The 14,381-nt window shown below is 42.7% G+C and overlaps 1 protein-coding gene across 1 annotated transcript in view; it reads right to left on the bottom strand.

Annotated features, from left to right (window-relative positions):
• Nucleotides 1-14,381, bottom strand: part of ACSS1 (acyl-CoA synthetase short chain family member 1) — a 317,320-nt gene that overhangs the window by 86,558 nt on the left and 216,381 nt on the right. The window contains exon 8 of the mRNA XM_063918130.1: nt 2,183-2,275. Coding sequence (XP_063774200.1) covers nt 2,183-2,275 — 93 coding nt within the window. The remainder of the gene's footprint in view (nt 1-2,182; nt 2,276-14,381) is intronic.

Here is a 14,381-nt window from a genome sequence, read left to right as displayed (position 1 = left end):
AGCGGATTTTCACTGCGATGCGATGAAAAATACCGAGCGAACAACTCGGAATGAGGGCCCATGTTTGCTAGATGAAAGAAAAAAAAAACTTATTTTCCAGTAAAAATTTGTGGTGTTATACACAGATGCAGGTTACAATAGGGGCTTTTCAGGTGGTAGCCTGTCCGAGGCAGAAAGAAGCCCTATTATTTCCCATTCAGTGTAGAAAGTATATCGTTGATAAAGGATTGTGAGCTTGTGGTCAGGTAACGAATATATTTTAGTAACTACGGAGATAATATTGCTATTTATTGAGGAATATGGTTTGCTGCATACCTTTTAACCCAAAAGGTAGGTAATACACCCATGAACCAAAATATTATGACCACTCCCATATGAAGGGAAGAACGTTGACTGTCCTGTAACACATACCAAGATCAGGAATATAGTAGATGGCAAGTTGACATTAGATACTCATATTGGGTGTCGATGATATGGGCAGGCTTAAAGACCCGAGTAACTTTGAAAAGTTTTGGCCAGACAATTGGGTCAAAGAATTTCTGAAATGGCACGGCTTGTTAGGTGCCCAAGATCAGACAGGGGGAGTCCCTGCTGACAGTAGCTCAAGGAGGGAAAAACTACTAACCACCAACAAGGTGTTGGGTGGCCAAAACTCATTGATGCGAGAGGTCAACAAAGCCTATAAATTGGTACAAACCAACAGAAAGGCTACTATGGCAATAATTGCATAAGATGGTAAATATGGTGAAAGGAGTAATGTGTCACAACACATAGTGCATGGAACATTGCAACATATGGGCCTGTGAAGCCACAGGCCAGTCAGAGTGTCCATGCTAACTCCTGTATACATTTAAAATTGCAATGGGAATGTGAGCATCGGAACTGGACCATGCATCAATGGAAGGAGGTTGCCTGGTCCCATGTATTCCATTTTCTGTTGCATAATGTGGATGGCCAGGTACATGTGCATTGTTTACCGGGGAAAGCTCGGCACCAGGATGGACTGAGAAAAGAAAACAAGCCAGTGGAGTATGATGCTTTGGGCAATGTTCTGCTGGGAAATCCTGGATCTGGTCATTCATGTGAACATTACATTGATGTTTACCACCCATCTAAACATGTTTGTGGACCAGATACGTACTTTCATAGCAACTGTATTCTTGAAGTAGCTTCTTTCAGCAGCATACTGCCACCTGCCATACTGCAAATTCGAGAATGGTTTGAGGAACATGATTTAGAGTTCAAAGTGTTGCCCTGGACTAGACTCCCAAATGATCAGATCTCAGTCCAATTGAGCATTTGTGGTATGTGTTGCCACAGGACACCTTCAGAGGTCTTGTAGAGTCACAGCTTGGTGCGTCAGAGCTGTTTTGTAGGCGCACAGAGGAGCAACAGCATATTAGGCTGGTGGGCATAATGATTTGGCTTATTCGTGTATTTAAGAACGGAGACTTTTCATCAGCTATCCATGTATAAGGAATGTGGAATGGGGGGGCCTGTCCATTATCACACATAACTGTTTGAATGCTCAGCTATATCAGGGCGTCAAACACAATCTGGTGCTACATATAAAAGCAAGGAGAGGATATTTTTTATTATTATTATTCATTATTATAATTATTAGTGTATTTGTAGGGCGCCATAATGCACAAAAATTAATTTCCTAATGCAAGTTTAGTAATGTATTTACTCCTTTCTTTTTGGCTTTAGTATTCTTGTGTGATACCCCAAACATTTAACCTATGTTTTAGTTACCACTTTGATCTTCGTTATTTTATTTAAAAAGCTTCTGATAGATTTTAAAAGAACAGACTGAAATGTTTATCAGATCTGAAGACATCTGAGGAAAGGGTCACATTGCCTTTACCACCTTTGGATGCTCATCTGTACAGTGCAGGTGAAATGCACAAGCTGCTGGTTTACTGGTCGCTCTGGTGACTTGCAACCCTACTTGTGCAATTTTAATGTGTATCATATAATTCATGCTTTTAATTAGTCTGGGGGTTGTGGGGGGAGGGGGGTTTGATTGTACCTCTGTCTATTGCGTCTTATACAGTTCATTTGAAGGCTTTAAAGGGTATTATATAAGTATTTAATAAGTGTATTTAGGTAAAATCACTGCAGGCAAGCTGAATGCCAAATGCTTAAATATTGGATAATATCAACCATCAGGATTATTTACCGGTTTGCCACCACGTGTCGACCAGGGTGCACTTTCCTTCTCCAACCACGTGGTAAAACCATTCCCATGCCTCGTGGTTTATTGGTTCACCCACTAAAATTACAAGACATAGGAAATTCATTTAATATTAATTATCACATTTTTTACTTGTAAGGTAGTGCAGTACTCACTAATTAGTGTCGGAAAGTCCACATAAAAAGAAACATTTGACAAGATAACATATCACACATAAAAACAAATCAAACAAAAATAAAAACCCCACAACAAGTACATACAAGTTGGTCTGATATAGAAGCACTAGGTAGAGAGAGCCCTGCTTGGGAGAGCTAAGTCTACAGCCACATACATAGATCAATAGCAGTGACCTACAAGGCAGCACAAGGAGAAACAAGTCAAGGGGTGACTTTGTCCAAAGCATGTGACAATATCACACGGCTGGACTGGGTCACTGGCTATGTTTGTTTCTCTAGAGTTATGATAATGAACACAAAGAATTTCTGTTCTAGGTTATGTGTCATTTCTGACAACCTTGCAGAGTACTAAATTGTATTAACCTACATGTGAATTCCTTACTGGAGATGGATATTCACAGAGTCTGGTGAATAAGGCAATGTTTAACACACAGATGGATTCCATTCTCTTTATCTCAATGACAACTCAGTTTCGATCCATGGAAAACCTGCGGCTTGAAATATGCGATACCAATCTTCTTCTGCACTAGAGTTCGCACTTGTCATATACTGTACACTTTACCTGCTATTACACTAGACTGTTCTACACACAAAACCAATGGAAAAACAACACCTGTTACCCACTGAACTGTATGCACATCCTAATCAATAATTTACATATTCCTTCTTTGACACTTTAAAACTTTAAGAGATTACTGCTTGGGAAATGTGACGCTAGTTCTTTCTTGGAAGACAAACAGATCCTTCGGCTCCATAATGCATGGATAATTCAACATTTTTGGGAAAGGAGTAGTTGGGTCCAATAATATATTGATCATATCTTGAGGCTCGCTGTTCAAAAAGACACAGAATAAAAACAAACAAATGTGTCTCTATAGATGCAGTATCTGGGATATAAAAATAAAAACCTCTTGATGTCAAATAATTTCATATGTTTTGTTGTACTTACAGCTCACTTGTCACTAGTGCACTCAGGGGGGTTTCTGAGTACGGACCAATTTTTTTTAAACTTGTCGTGGTCCCACGTCAGGCGATTGGAACCCTGCCCCCTCGTGTCTATATGCATATTCATAGGTTAGGGGTGAGGAAGAGGAGAAGCACGTCATATTGGCTCCGCCCTCTCCCTACCGACCCATTGCATTCTTCCATAGGGGCGGGGCCTAATGATGAAAAGTGCCCCTGCCCAGACCCAGCAATGACCTCCTGCGGCATCCTCTTCCCTAAGGGCAGGCTCCATAAGTCAGTGTGTGTGTTTGTGTTTATATGAATGAATGTGTGTGTATATGGATGTGTGTATGTGTTCTATGTGTGTATATGTAAAGTATGTGTGTATGTGTATGTATTCTGTGTGTTTGTCTGTGTGTATATGTAAATGTCTATATGTTCTATGTGTGTATATGTATGTGTGTATGTTTTTATATGTATATATGCATCTGTATTTGTTCTATGTGTACATTTGTGTGTACTGCATGTGTTCTAAGTAACGTGTGTATAATATATATATATATATATATATATAGTGTAAATAAAAGTTTTACTATAATGTTTCAGAAATTTATGATAAACGGACATCTCTGTAGAAGGTGTTTTCATGGTAGCAAATTCAGTCCACTTGAAAATCCTTTAAAATGCTTGGTACTCCAATTAATTCTAAAGTCAGCATTGTGGCCCATAGAACAGTTGTGAATGGCACTTTACCTGGAGAGGCTTTGTGCATAGGACCTGATGCAGAGATGGACGCTGTTGCACAGCAGCTGTGTCTTTGGATGCAGCTGCTGTGACAAAATATGATAATGCCTGGAATGGCTACCTGCTAATGCAGGCAGGGCCGGACTGGCTACCTGGCACTTCTGTAAATGCCAGAAGGGCCGATGGCCTGTTGAGCTGGTTCGGTCACACAGAGCGGGGCTAGATGAGCAGCGCAGCTTTCCGTCTCTCTGTTCGCTTCACCATCTGCCCGCCAACTGTTGGCATACAAATCTTATATATAGGTTTCTGTGCTTTCTGCGCTGATATAACAGTGGTTAAAAAGCAGCAAATACACTTTATAGGGATTTTCACTATATCTCCATAAATAACAAATGTACAAAAAATACTAAAAATGTATAATTGCGCTTACACTGACAACATGAATACACAGGTGAATTTCCTCTTAGTCAGTTCCTCCTAGAAAAGTGAAACTGCTCTCCTTGTCTTTTCACGAGAATCAAGGAAATAGAGCAGCTTTGAAGAATAAATGGAAGGAAAACTCTTATGCCACATCCATAAATTAAACTGAAATGACAGAAGAAGGTACAATAGTGCAGTCAACCAAGATAAAAAGGTGGTGTTTCAAAAGGTCCCATAGAGTTCCGGATACTCGATAGTTCCTTATGGGGTGAGCTCTGGTGCAAGTCCTCCGGTCCAAATGTATATTTTTTAGCCTATCTGCTTAATGCATTTCGAATCCTCCTGAGAATTCGAAATGCATTAAGCAGATAGGCTAAAAAATATACATTTGGACCGGAGGACTTGCACCAAAGCTCACCCCATAAGGAACTATCGAGTATCCGGAACTCTATGGGGTATATGCAATTCACGGCGAATCGCGGCAAATTATCGACGTTTTTTAATTCGACACAATTCGACAGGTGAATTCCGGCAGGTGGCTGCCGGAATTCACCATATTCAATGAAAAACGGATTCGACATTCCCGCGGGCGAAAAACAGCCGATTTGCCGGATTTTGCCGCGAATTAAAAAAACGGGTAAAAACGGGAAAAACCCGGAAACAAATGGCGTGGGGTCCCCCCTCCAAAGCATAACCAGCCTCGGGCTCTTTGAGCTGGTCCTGGTTCTAAAAATGCGGGGACAAAATTGACATGGGATCCCCCGTATTTTTAAAACCAGCACCGGGCTCTGCGCCTGATGCTGGTGCAAAAAATACGGGGGACAAAAAGAGTAGGGGTCCCCCCGTATTTTATACACCAGCATCGGGCTCCACTAGCTGGACAGATAATGCCACAGCCGGGGGTCACTTTTATACAGCGCCCTGCGGCCGTGGCATTAAATATCCAACTAGTCACCCCTGGCCGGGGTACCCTGGGGGAGTGGGGACCCCTTCAATCAAAGGGTCCCCCCCCCAGCCACCCAAGGGCCAGGGGTGAAGCCCGAGGCTGTCCCCCCCATCCAAAGGCTGCGGATGGGAGGCTGATAGCCTTGAGTAAAATGACAGAATATTGTTTTTTCCAGTAGTACTACAAGTCCCAGCAAGCCTCCCCCGCAAGCTAGTACTTGGAGAACCACAAGTACCAGCATGCGGGAGAAAAACGGGCCCGCTGGTACCTGTAGTACTACTGGGAAAAAAATACCCAAATAAAAACAGGAGACACACACCGTGACAAGTACAACTTTATTACACACCGCCGACACACACATACTTACCTATGTTGACACGCCGACTGGCACAGTCTCCGAGGATCCGAGGGTACCTGTGAAAAAAATTATACTCACCTGCCAGTGTCCAGAGATAAATCCACGTCCAGAGATCAAATCCTCGTACTTGGCAAAATAAAAACACGCACACCCGTACCAACGGACTGAAAGGGGTCCCATGTTGACACATGAGACCCCTTTCCACGAATGCCGGGACACCACGTGACTCCTGTCACTGAGGTCCCTTCAGCCAATCAGGAAGCGCTACTACGTGGCGCTCACCTGATTGGCTGTGCGCTGTCTGTGCTGTGACAGCGCATCGCACAGCTCTCTCCATTATTTCAATGGTGGGAACTTTGCAGTCAGCGGGGGGGTTACCCGCGGTCAGCCGCTGACCGGCGGGTGACCCCACCGCTAACCGCAAGGTTCCCACCATTGAATATAATGGAGAGGCTTTGCGATGCGCTGTCTGAGCTCAGACGCGCAGAGCCAATCAGCAGAGTGCAAGGACGTTGCACTCGCTGATTGGCTGAAGAGACCTTTCAGTGACAGCTGTCACGTAGAGGTCTCTGCATTCGGGGAAAGGGGTCTCATGTGTCAACATGGGACCCCTTTCAGTCCGCTGGCACGGGTTTTTGCGTTTTGTTATTTTGCCAAGTACCTGGATTATACTCTGGACGTGGATTTATCTCTGGACGCTGGAAGGTGAGTATAATTTTTAACAGGTACCCTCGGATCGTCGGAGACTGTGGCAGTCGGCGTGTCAACATAGGTAAGTATGTGTGTGTCGGCAGTATGTAATAAAGTTGTACTTGTCACGGTGTGTGTGTCCTGTTTTTATTTGGGTATTTTTTTTCCAGTAGTACTACAGGTACCAGCGGGCCCGTTTTTCTCCCGCATGCTGGTACTTGTGGTTCTCCAAGTACCAGCTTGCGGGGGAGGCTTGCTGGGACTTGTAGTACTACTGGAAAAACCAATATTCTGACATTTTTCTCAAGGCTATCAGCCTCCCATCCGCAGCCCTTGGATGGGGGCGACAGCCTCGGGCTTCACCCCTGGCCCTTGGGTGGCTGGGGGGGGGGACCGCTTGATTGAAGGGGTCCCCACTCCCCCAGGGTACCCCGGCCAGGGGTGACTAGTTGGATATTTAATGCCACGGCCGCAGGGCGCTGTATAAAAGTCCAGCTAGTGGAGCCCGATGCTGGTGTAAAAAATACGGGGGACCCCTACTCTTTTTGTCCCCCGTATTTTTTGCGCCAGCACCAGGCGCAGAGCCCGGTGCTGGTTTTAAAAATACGAGGGATCCCCTGTCAAATTTTTCCCCGCATTTTTAGAACCAGGACCAGCTCGAAGAGCCCGAGGCTGGTTATGCTTTGGAGGGGGGACCCCACGCCATTTTTTTCCTTGATTTTACCGTTCCAGCTATAAAAAAAATAAAAAAAATATTTTTAAAAATATATAAATAATACTTGTGCCTCCAAAAAAGACAAACCAAGTACCTAATCCCTTCTAATATAAATAGATATGCTATTACCAAAAAAAAAAACACCAAAAAAAAAGGTTTTAAATTTTTTTTATTGCTTTCACCCTCCAAAGTGTGGCGGATTGAAAATGACGAATTTACTGTCTAAAAGCACTGTTGTCGAATTTCCAAACTTGAATTGAATACACTTTGGTCGAATTGCAGCACTTGTATCATTGCAGAAAAGTCGAATTTGACAAAAGTCGAATTTCAAAAAGTCGAATTTTGAAAGTCCGTTTTTTTGACGGAAAGCACTGAATTGCATTGGCGATTTTTTTTTTTGGTCGAAAAAGTCCAGAAATTCGACAATTTCGGGAATTCGACCGCAATTGCATATACCCCTATGGGACCTTTTGAAAACCGTTGGATGAGTATATGAGTGCCTTCCTTCATCAGCAAATCTGTTACATGTTTGTTATATGTGAAATGTTTGTGAGTGCATTTTTTTAAAATTAAAAAAATGTACCCTTTTATTTGGGTGTCTGCACTATTGCATCTTCAACTTGTAGTACCCTATTGAAGTATTTCTCTGTTATCATCAAGAAACTCATTGGACCAGATGTTGTACATCCATGGAGATCTGGATTATGCTACATGCTTGACAAATTTGAGTTGTTTGTGAGTGCAAAATTTAACCACGAATAAAAACACCACCTTTTTATCTTGGTTGTCTGCACTATTGTACCTCCTTCTGTCATTTCAGTTTAATTTATGGATGTGGCATAAGAGTTTTCCTTCCATTTATTCTTGAAAGCTGCTATATTTCCTTTATTCTCATGAAAAAACAAGGAGAGCAGTTTCACTTTTCTAGGAGAAACTGACTAAGAGGAAATTCACCTCTGTATTCATGTTGTCAGTGTAAGCGCAATTATACATTTTTATAATTTTTTTTTCAACTGTTGGCATACAGACAGATGTGGTGTTCCGCAAGCTAGGCGCCCCTGACTCCTGGCACGCCCCCACTCAGCCATGGCTGTGCCCTCCTTCTTGTCATGCGTAGTGACGTTCCAGTGCTTGTAGGAGGCATCTGAAGGAAAAAGACACCTCCCGCCAGTGTCCGTGGAAGCTGCAGACACTGGCCCCGCCACTCTCGATACGCCCTCTTTTCTGGAAACACAGGCAGAGCCACCCAGCCCGCAAAAGGCCACAGCATGTTAATCAAACTGCGTCTTTGGGGCCCTGCAAGGGATATTGCATGATCTGCACATGCGCAGAACTCTAAAAATCAGAGAAGTGCATAAAGCATCGGGTTTACGTACATCTCTGAGTCAGGCCTACAGTGAGGATATTGCAAATGCTACGTAGTTTTAAAATTTTAAATTGAAATAGTACATAGTTTTAGCCTACTGGGACCACTACTAAACACTAAGGGGCCTATTTATCACCATCCGCACACAGGATGCGGATGGCAGGTGATAAAACCACCCAAACTCGCACTGCGATAATTGATTACATCACAGGGATGTATCAATTATCGCATGCAGAGACAGAGCTTGCGGTCAAGCTCTGTCCCTGCGTTGACACTCTGCAGCATCATCGGGGTATTTTTCGGAAAAAATACCCGTGTCCTGTTGCGCATGCACCACCCCCGCCGACATTGCGCTACCGCCGCCCGGTCGACCCCCCACTGTGTCAAAGTCGAAAAATATCGTTATTCTCATGCCTTGTACTAACCCCATGCGCTTGCCCGCTGCACGTGCACATTCTCTCCCGTGCGTGCGCATATTCGCAGTTGCGTGACGGCGCCTCCACGGACATGCGCTCAAGCGCGTGGTATGTGCATTTACGGTAGAGTTTGTGTGCGTCTGGCGGGCGACTCAATTGTCACATAGTTAATCCAAATAGTGCATTTCGTAGGTTATGGTCTCCTTAATAATATCAGTAAGTTTGTTTAGTGTAACTGGTTTATGGACAGAGAAATCCCTCTTTACATGATACGAAGGATCAGACAGGTTTTGAGCAGTGGTGTTTAGTATGCAACGGTAGAGTATATTATTAGAAACATTCCGGTATTGGTTTGAGAGAAATCAATCGCTCCTGCGAATAGTTATGTCTATAAGAAGTTTATGGACATTTGCTATATTTGCAGTTCATTATCCATGCGGCGGGAATCCTGAGATTCCCTCCCACCTGAGCAGTATGAAATAGTCACAGCCCACCTGTTTGAATCAACCTATGACCTTTTGTTATAATGTAAGGACAGATTCCTGCGTCCAATGAACAATGAGATTGTAGGCCCCTTTGTAGTGTACTGTATGCAGTGTATATAAGGCAGCCAGCTTGGGCCAGCTCAGTCTACTCTCCACAAAAGGTTTTCATCACTGACTAACTTGAGAGCTGGTACCAGGACTGCGCAGCGATCATTCCCCAGTGTGTAAGTGTTTCTCTGTAACCAACTTGTTCTCTGTTTGTATTTGCCATACTCACTCTCTCTCTCTCTCTCTCTCTGTTATTGTTACGCTGTTGTAAATTGTATATGTGTAGTTATTATGTTTAGATATTGATGTTAGCCTGTAGTGTATAAACTGTTAACTGTATTTTCCCCTTTTACATACTATAATCTCGTTAGTAAAGGTTTTGGAACCTTAGCAAGGTATTGTGTGTTTATTACATTGCTAAGGGTATACTGAGCGTCTTAATCGCTCCAACAGCTTTCATATGATAAGGGTTAATCAGCGTTGCATTGTGGTAATATTACAGTAATAAGGTTTACAGCATAAGCATATCCTTTCATTGTGTTGCATACAAGGTTTACTGTGTGTCATCCTGTGAGCGTCTGCGCCGCTCGTGTTCCTCTTGTGGGCACGGCGTCCGCTACGCTAGTAGCGTAGCATTACGGTACTCGGACCGCCTATAGCGTGCTCGATACCCAGCGTAAAGCCGTGAGCGAACGTGTCGCTCGTGCGTCTCGACCACGGCCTAGCGTTTGCTACGCTAAGTGCGTACCCTTACGGTACCCCGTACGCCCATTGCGTACTGAGTCTCTTACCAATATATAGTGAATGTTATAAGATAAATATTTAGCTTTATCAACTGTTACAACTACCACCGCGCACCCCGGCCCCCCCTGCAGGATAATATACTCACCCTGCACTATTTTTCACATTATTTTAGTAAAAATAATGTTAATAAATAGACCCCTAAACGTTAATAGACCCCAAAAGCAGCAAGCAGACCAGAAATCTGAAGACAAATAACACTTAGTGAAACAGCCATGAGGGATCTTGATAAGATATTCAAGACATGACTCGTTCAATCTATGTTTTTCAGTAACATTGTATGGGTGTGAAAGCTGGACAGTCAAGAAGCAAAATAGGAAGATTACTGAGGCTTTTGAATAATGGTGCTGGAGACCAATATTACGTACAGTATACCATGGACTGCCCTAAGAACAAATGAATCGGTATTAGACGAGATAAAACCTAAGTTTTCCCTAGAAGCACAAATGACAAGACTGTGTCTTTCCTGCTTTGGACACATCATGTGAAGAACAGGATCCCTAGAGAAAGACATTATGCTTGGAAAAGTTGAAGGCCAGCGAAAAAAGGGGAAGACCAGATGCGAGATGGCTTGATACCATCACAACTACTATAGGCACCACACTATATAAACATACATGTTATGCTGTATGTAATATATGTGCTGCCTGATTATTCAGGGGATTGGCAGCGCTGTTTGTATTAAGACCCTGGACTCAGCAATAGGCTTTATGCTCCTTCTAAGCCGACCAATAGGAATCTGGGGATATACTTATAAGGAAAGGGACTGCTCCCGAGTGCCATATGGCAACTTAAAACACACCGTGCTGCCGATCCCTGGGATAATCAGTCAGTACATTTATATAACATGTATGTTTATATGTCCCAAGCGCCCCACTCCCCCCAACACACACACACACACTATGTGGTTGCCGCTGCAGGTACTGCAGAAGCCGCTGTTTGTAGTTAAAGCAAAAAAGCAACTGGGCAAAAGCATGCTGAACTGCAGGTGGATCAGATGCAATGTGCATAGAGAGTTAGATTTGGGTTGGTTGTGTTCAAACTGATGATATTGTATCTAAATTGCAGTGTAAAAACAAAGCTTTCTAATATTTGTGGGCTACATGCAAAAGCAGCTAGTATTTACCCTGCACAGAAAAAATCTAAATATATTTGCTTTCCTTGCATTTGCTTCCCTTTGTTCCAGACACAAAGTTACTTGTTTTTTTTTGTTTTACATGAATCAGTCCCTTAGAATGCAGATGACAGGTAGCCAAAAGGTCTAACCTCGGGGTAAATGTAGGAATTTGAAGGGGGGTATGCAAATGTTTAATTTGGGAACTAAGTAAAAAAATGTAACACTTTCTTTCTGTGTATTCACATAACTGTCAGTAAATCGATTTGCAGCTCTTCGTTACCTATATTATTTTTGCTTTATCATTTCATTTATTTTAAAATGTATTGTTTTGAACATCAGATTTCAATTACGCTGCACCTATCATTCAAGCATCCATTGTGCATAGCCATACACACATTTAGCTAATTTCCTATTCCCCAATGCACATATTTTTCTCTTTATTTATTATTACAGGTTGAGTATCCCTTATCCAAAATGCTTGGGAGCAGAGGTATTTTGGATATCGGATTTTTCCGTATTTTGGAATAATTGCATATCATAATGAGATATCATGGTGATGGGACCTAAATCTAAGCACAGAATGCATTTATGTTACATATACACCTTATACACACAGCCTGAAGGTAATTTTAGCCAATATTTTTTATATCTTTGTGCATTAAAAAAAGTGTGTGTACAGTCACACAATTCATTTATGTTTCACATACACCTTATATACACAACCTGAAGGTCATTTAATACCATATTTTTTATAACTTTGTGTATTAAACAAAGTTTGTGTACATTGAGCCATCAAAAAACAAAGGTTTCACTATCTCACTCAAAAAAGTCCGTATTTCGGAATATTCCGTATTTCGGAATATTTGGATATGGGATACTCAACCTGTATAACATAAAAGTGCTGCTATAAGCCAAATCTATTTTTGGTTTTTAAATAATTCTGAAATAATAACTTGTTTAAGGCAATTAACTAAAATAGCCAATATGACTCATCACTGCCGGGGCTACCCTGGAGAAGCGGAGCGCTCCGCAACGTGTCATTGGAGAAGCTGCTGCGACTGGGCATGCGTAGCAGCTCCATTCCTTCATGTTTGATGCCATTGTAGTGCAGGGAGAAGAACCACAGCTCAGGCGCTTCTCTCTGCAGAAGAAATCAGACAATTCTGATCATACTGTAGGATGGGGTGGAGGAAGACACTGGGTACAAGTTGCCTGAAAAAACCCTGTTTCATGATAATTCTTCTATTTCTGGAAGTGGGTTGCTATCTATCTATCTATCTATCTGTCTGTCTGTCTGTCTGTCTGTCTGTCTATCTATCTATCTTAATATCGCTGGCCTGCGCCTTTCATCAGGAATGAAGTACAAACAACTATGAAACACATAAATACCCTTCCATGTGACCACCTATACTTGATCCAAACACATATATTATATATATATATATATATATATATATATATATATATATATATATACACACACACACACACACACACACATCTCCAACTCTGGCACTCCACAAAAACTCATAAATGTAATACGCCCGGTGCCTTCCACATTACAACCAGCACGGCTGCACGCAATACACTCCTACACTGGCGGCACTCAAAGGCTTTTCCAAAAAAACGGCACAAGTCGGCTGTCTGTGGGCAATGTTTCAGCGCTGTATCAAGGCTTGATAAAAGCGCTACACGGCGCTGAAACGTTGCCCTCAGACAGCCGAATTGTGTCGTTTTTTTTGGAAAAGCCTTTGAGTGCCGCCAGTGGAGGAGTATATATATATATATATATATATATATATATATATATATATTGCAGAGTGAAAAGATCCGGCACTCAAAGGACTTCTTCAAGGGGTCCCCTTGAAGAAGTCTCATCAGACGAAACGCGTTGGGTGACCTATACCTACCTCACTCCAAAGATAAGGAAAATTTGATTTTAAATACTTTTACTGTAGCTCTTAATTCATTTAGTGCTTTTAGTCCAGCTGTGTATTTATTGTTGTCCCATTTTTTTATGTATGTTTTTATGCATCTTTGTGTTTAATATTAAATTAGATTTTATTACCATGGGCGCCTGAAACTATTTATTGATACAGTGGTCGCTATATATCCCCCTCCCCCCGTATCTCATATATATATATATATATATATATTGTGGTTAGAGGTGTTGCCTCTCACCTGAATTACCCCCAATTCTGTGGGATCAGCCGACTAGAGTACAGCCTCTGTAGTGTGCAGTAGCAGTGAAAGTTTGGAACTCCGAGTTTTCTGGGTTGCACATAACCGGCTGAAACTCATCACTGAAGAACAGAAGGGTTTAAAACTCTCATCCACCCAGTGAAATGTGTCTACGACGCACAAGGAGACTGTGCTGATTAATTTGATATATGACACTTGTATATCGGTGTGCGGCTGAGTCTCTGAATCTGTATACGAAGTGCTACAATATAGCAGCCACAGCTTTTAGCAATACAAGTTCTGTTCTGATCCATATACAGACTCAGTCACACACAATATACAAGTGTCATATTTCTAATTAATCAGCACAATCTCCTTGTGCGTCCTAGCCGAATAGCGTTGTGACCAAGAAGCATTTTAAGCGGGGCGTGGCCTGGATGGGCATGGTGTAGGAGGCTTACTCCTTAGCTCCCAGGCCCATATATCCGTTTTTACATATCCTGTGTCTCCTGCCCGGTCCTCGGCTCCGGTGACTGTTTCCGTACTTACCTCTCCAGGTTCCCGTGGTCCCTCGGCCTGCCTGCAACTGGTGGCTGTTGGTCTGTGAGCGGTTGTTTTTCCTCCTTTGTGGCGTCTCCGGGTGGTGGGCACCATCTTGGATTTCGGCTGTAATAGGCCCTGGCCGCAGCGCTGTGTTCACGATGTCCCTCGCTGCAGTTCTTGTTTCGTAAAGCGTTCGGGGTTTCTGCTGCTGGTTCCGGCGGGCTCCCTGGGTT

This window comes from Pseudophryne corroboree, chromosome 4 (assembly GCF_028390025.1).
Source record: "Pseudophryne corroboree isolate aPseCor3 chromosome 4, aPseCor3.hap2, whole genome shotgun sequence".
NCBI lineage: Eukaryota > Metazoa > Chordata > Amphibia > Anura > Myobatrachidae > Pseudophryne > Pseudophryne corroboree.
The sequence above is the reverse complement of the archived record's forward strand: the minus strand, read 5'-3'. Positions and strand labels throughout refer to the sequence as shown.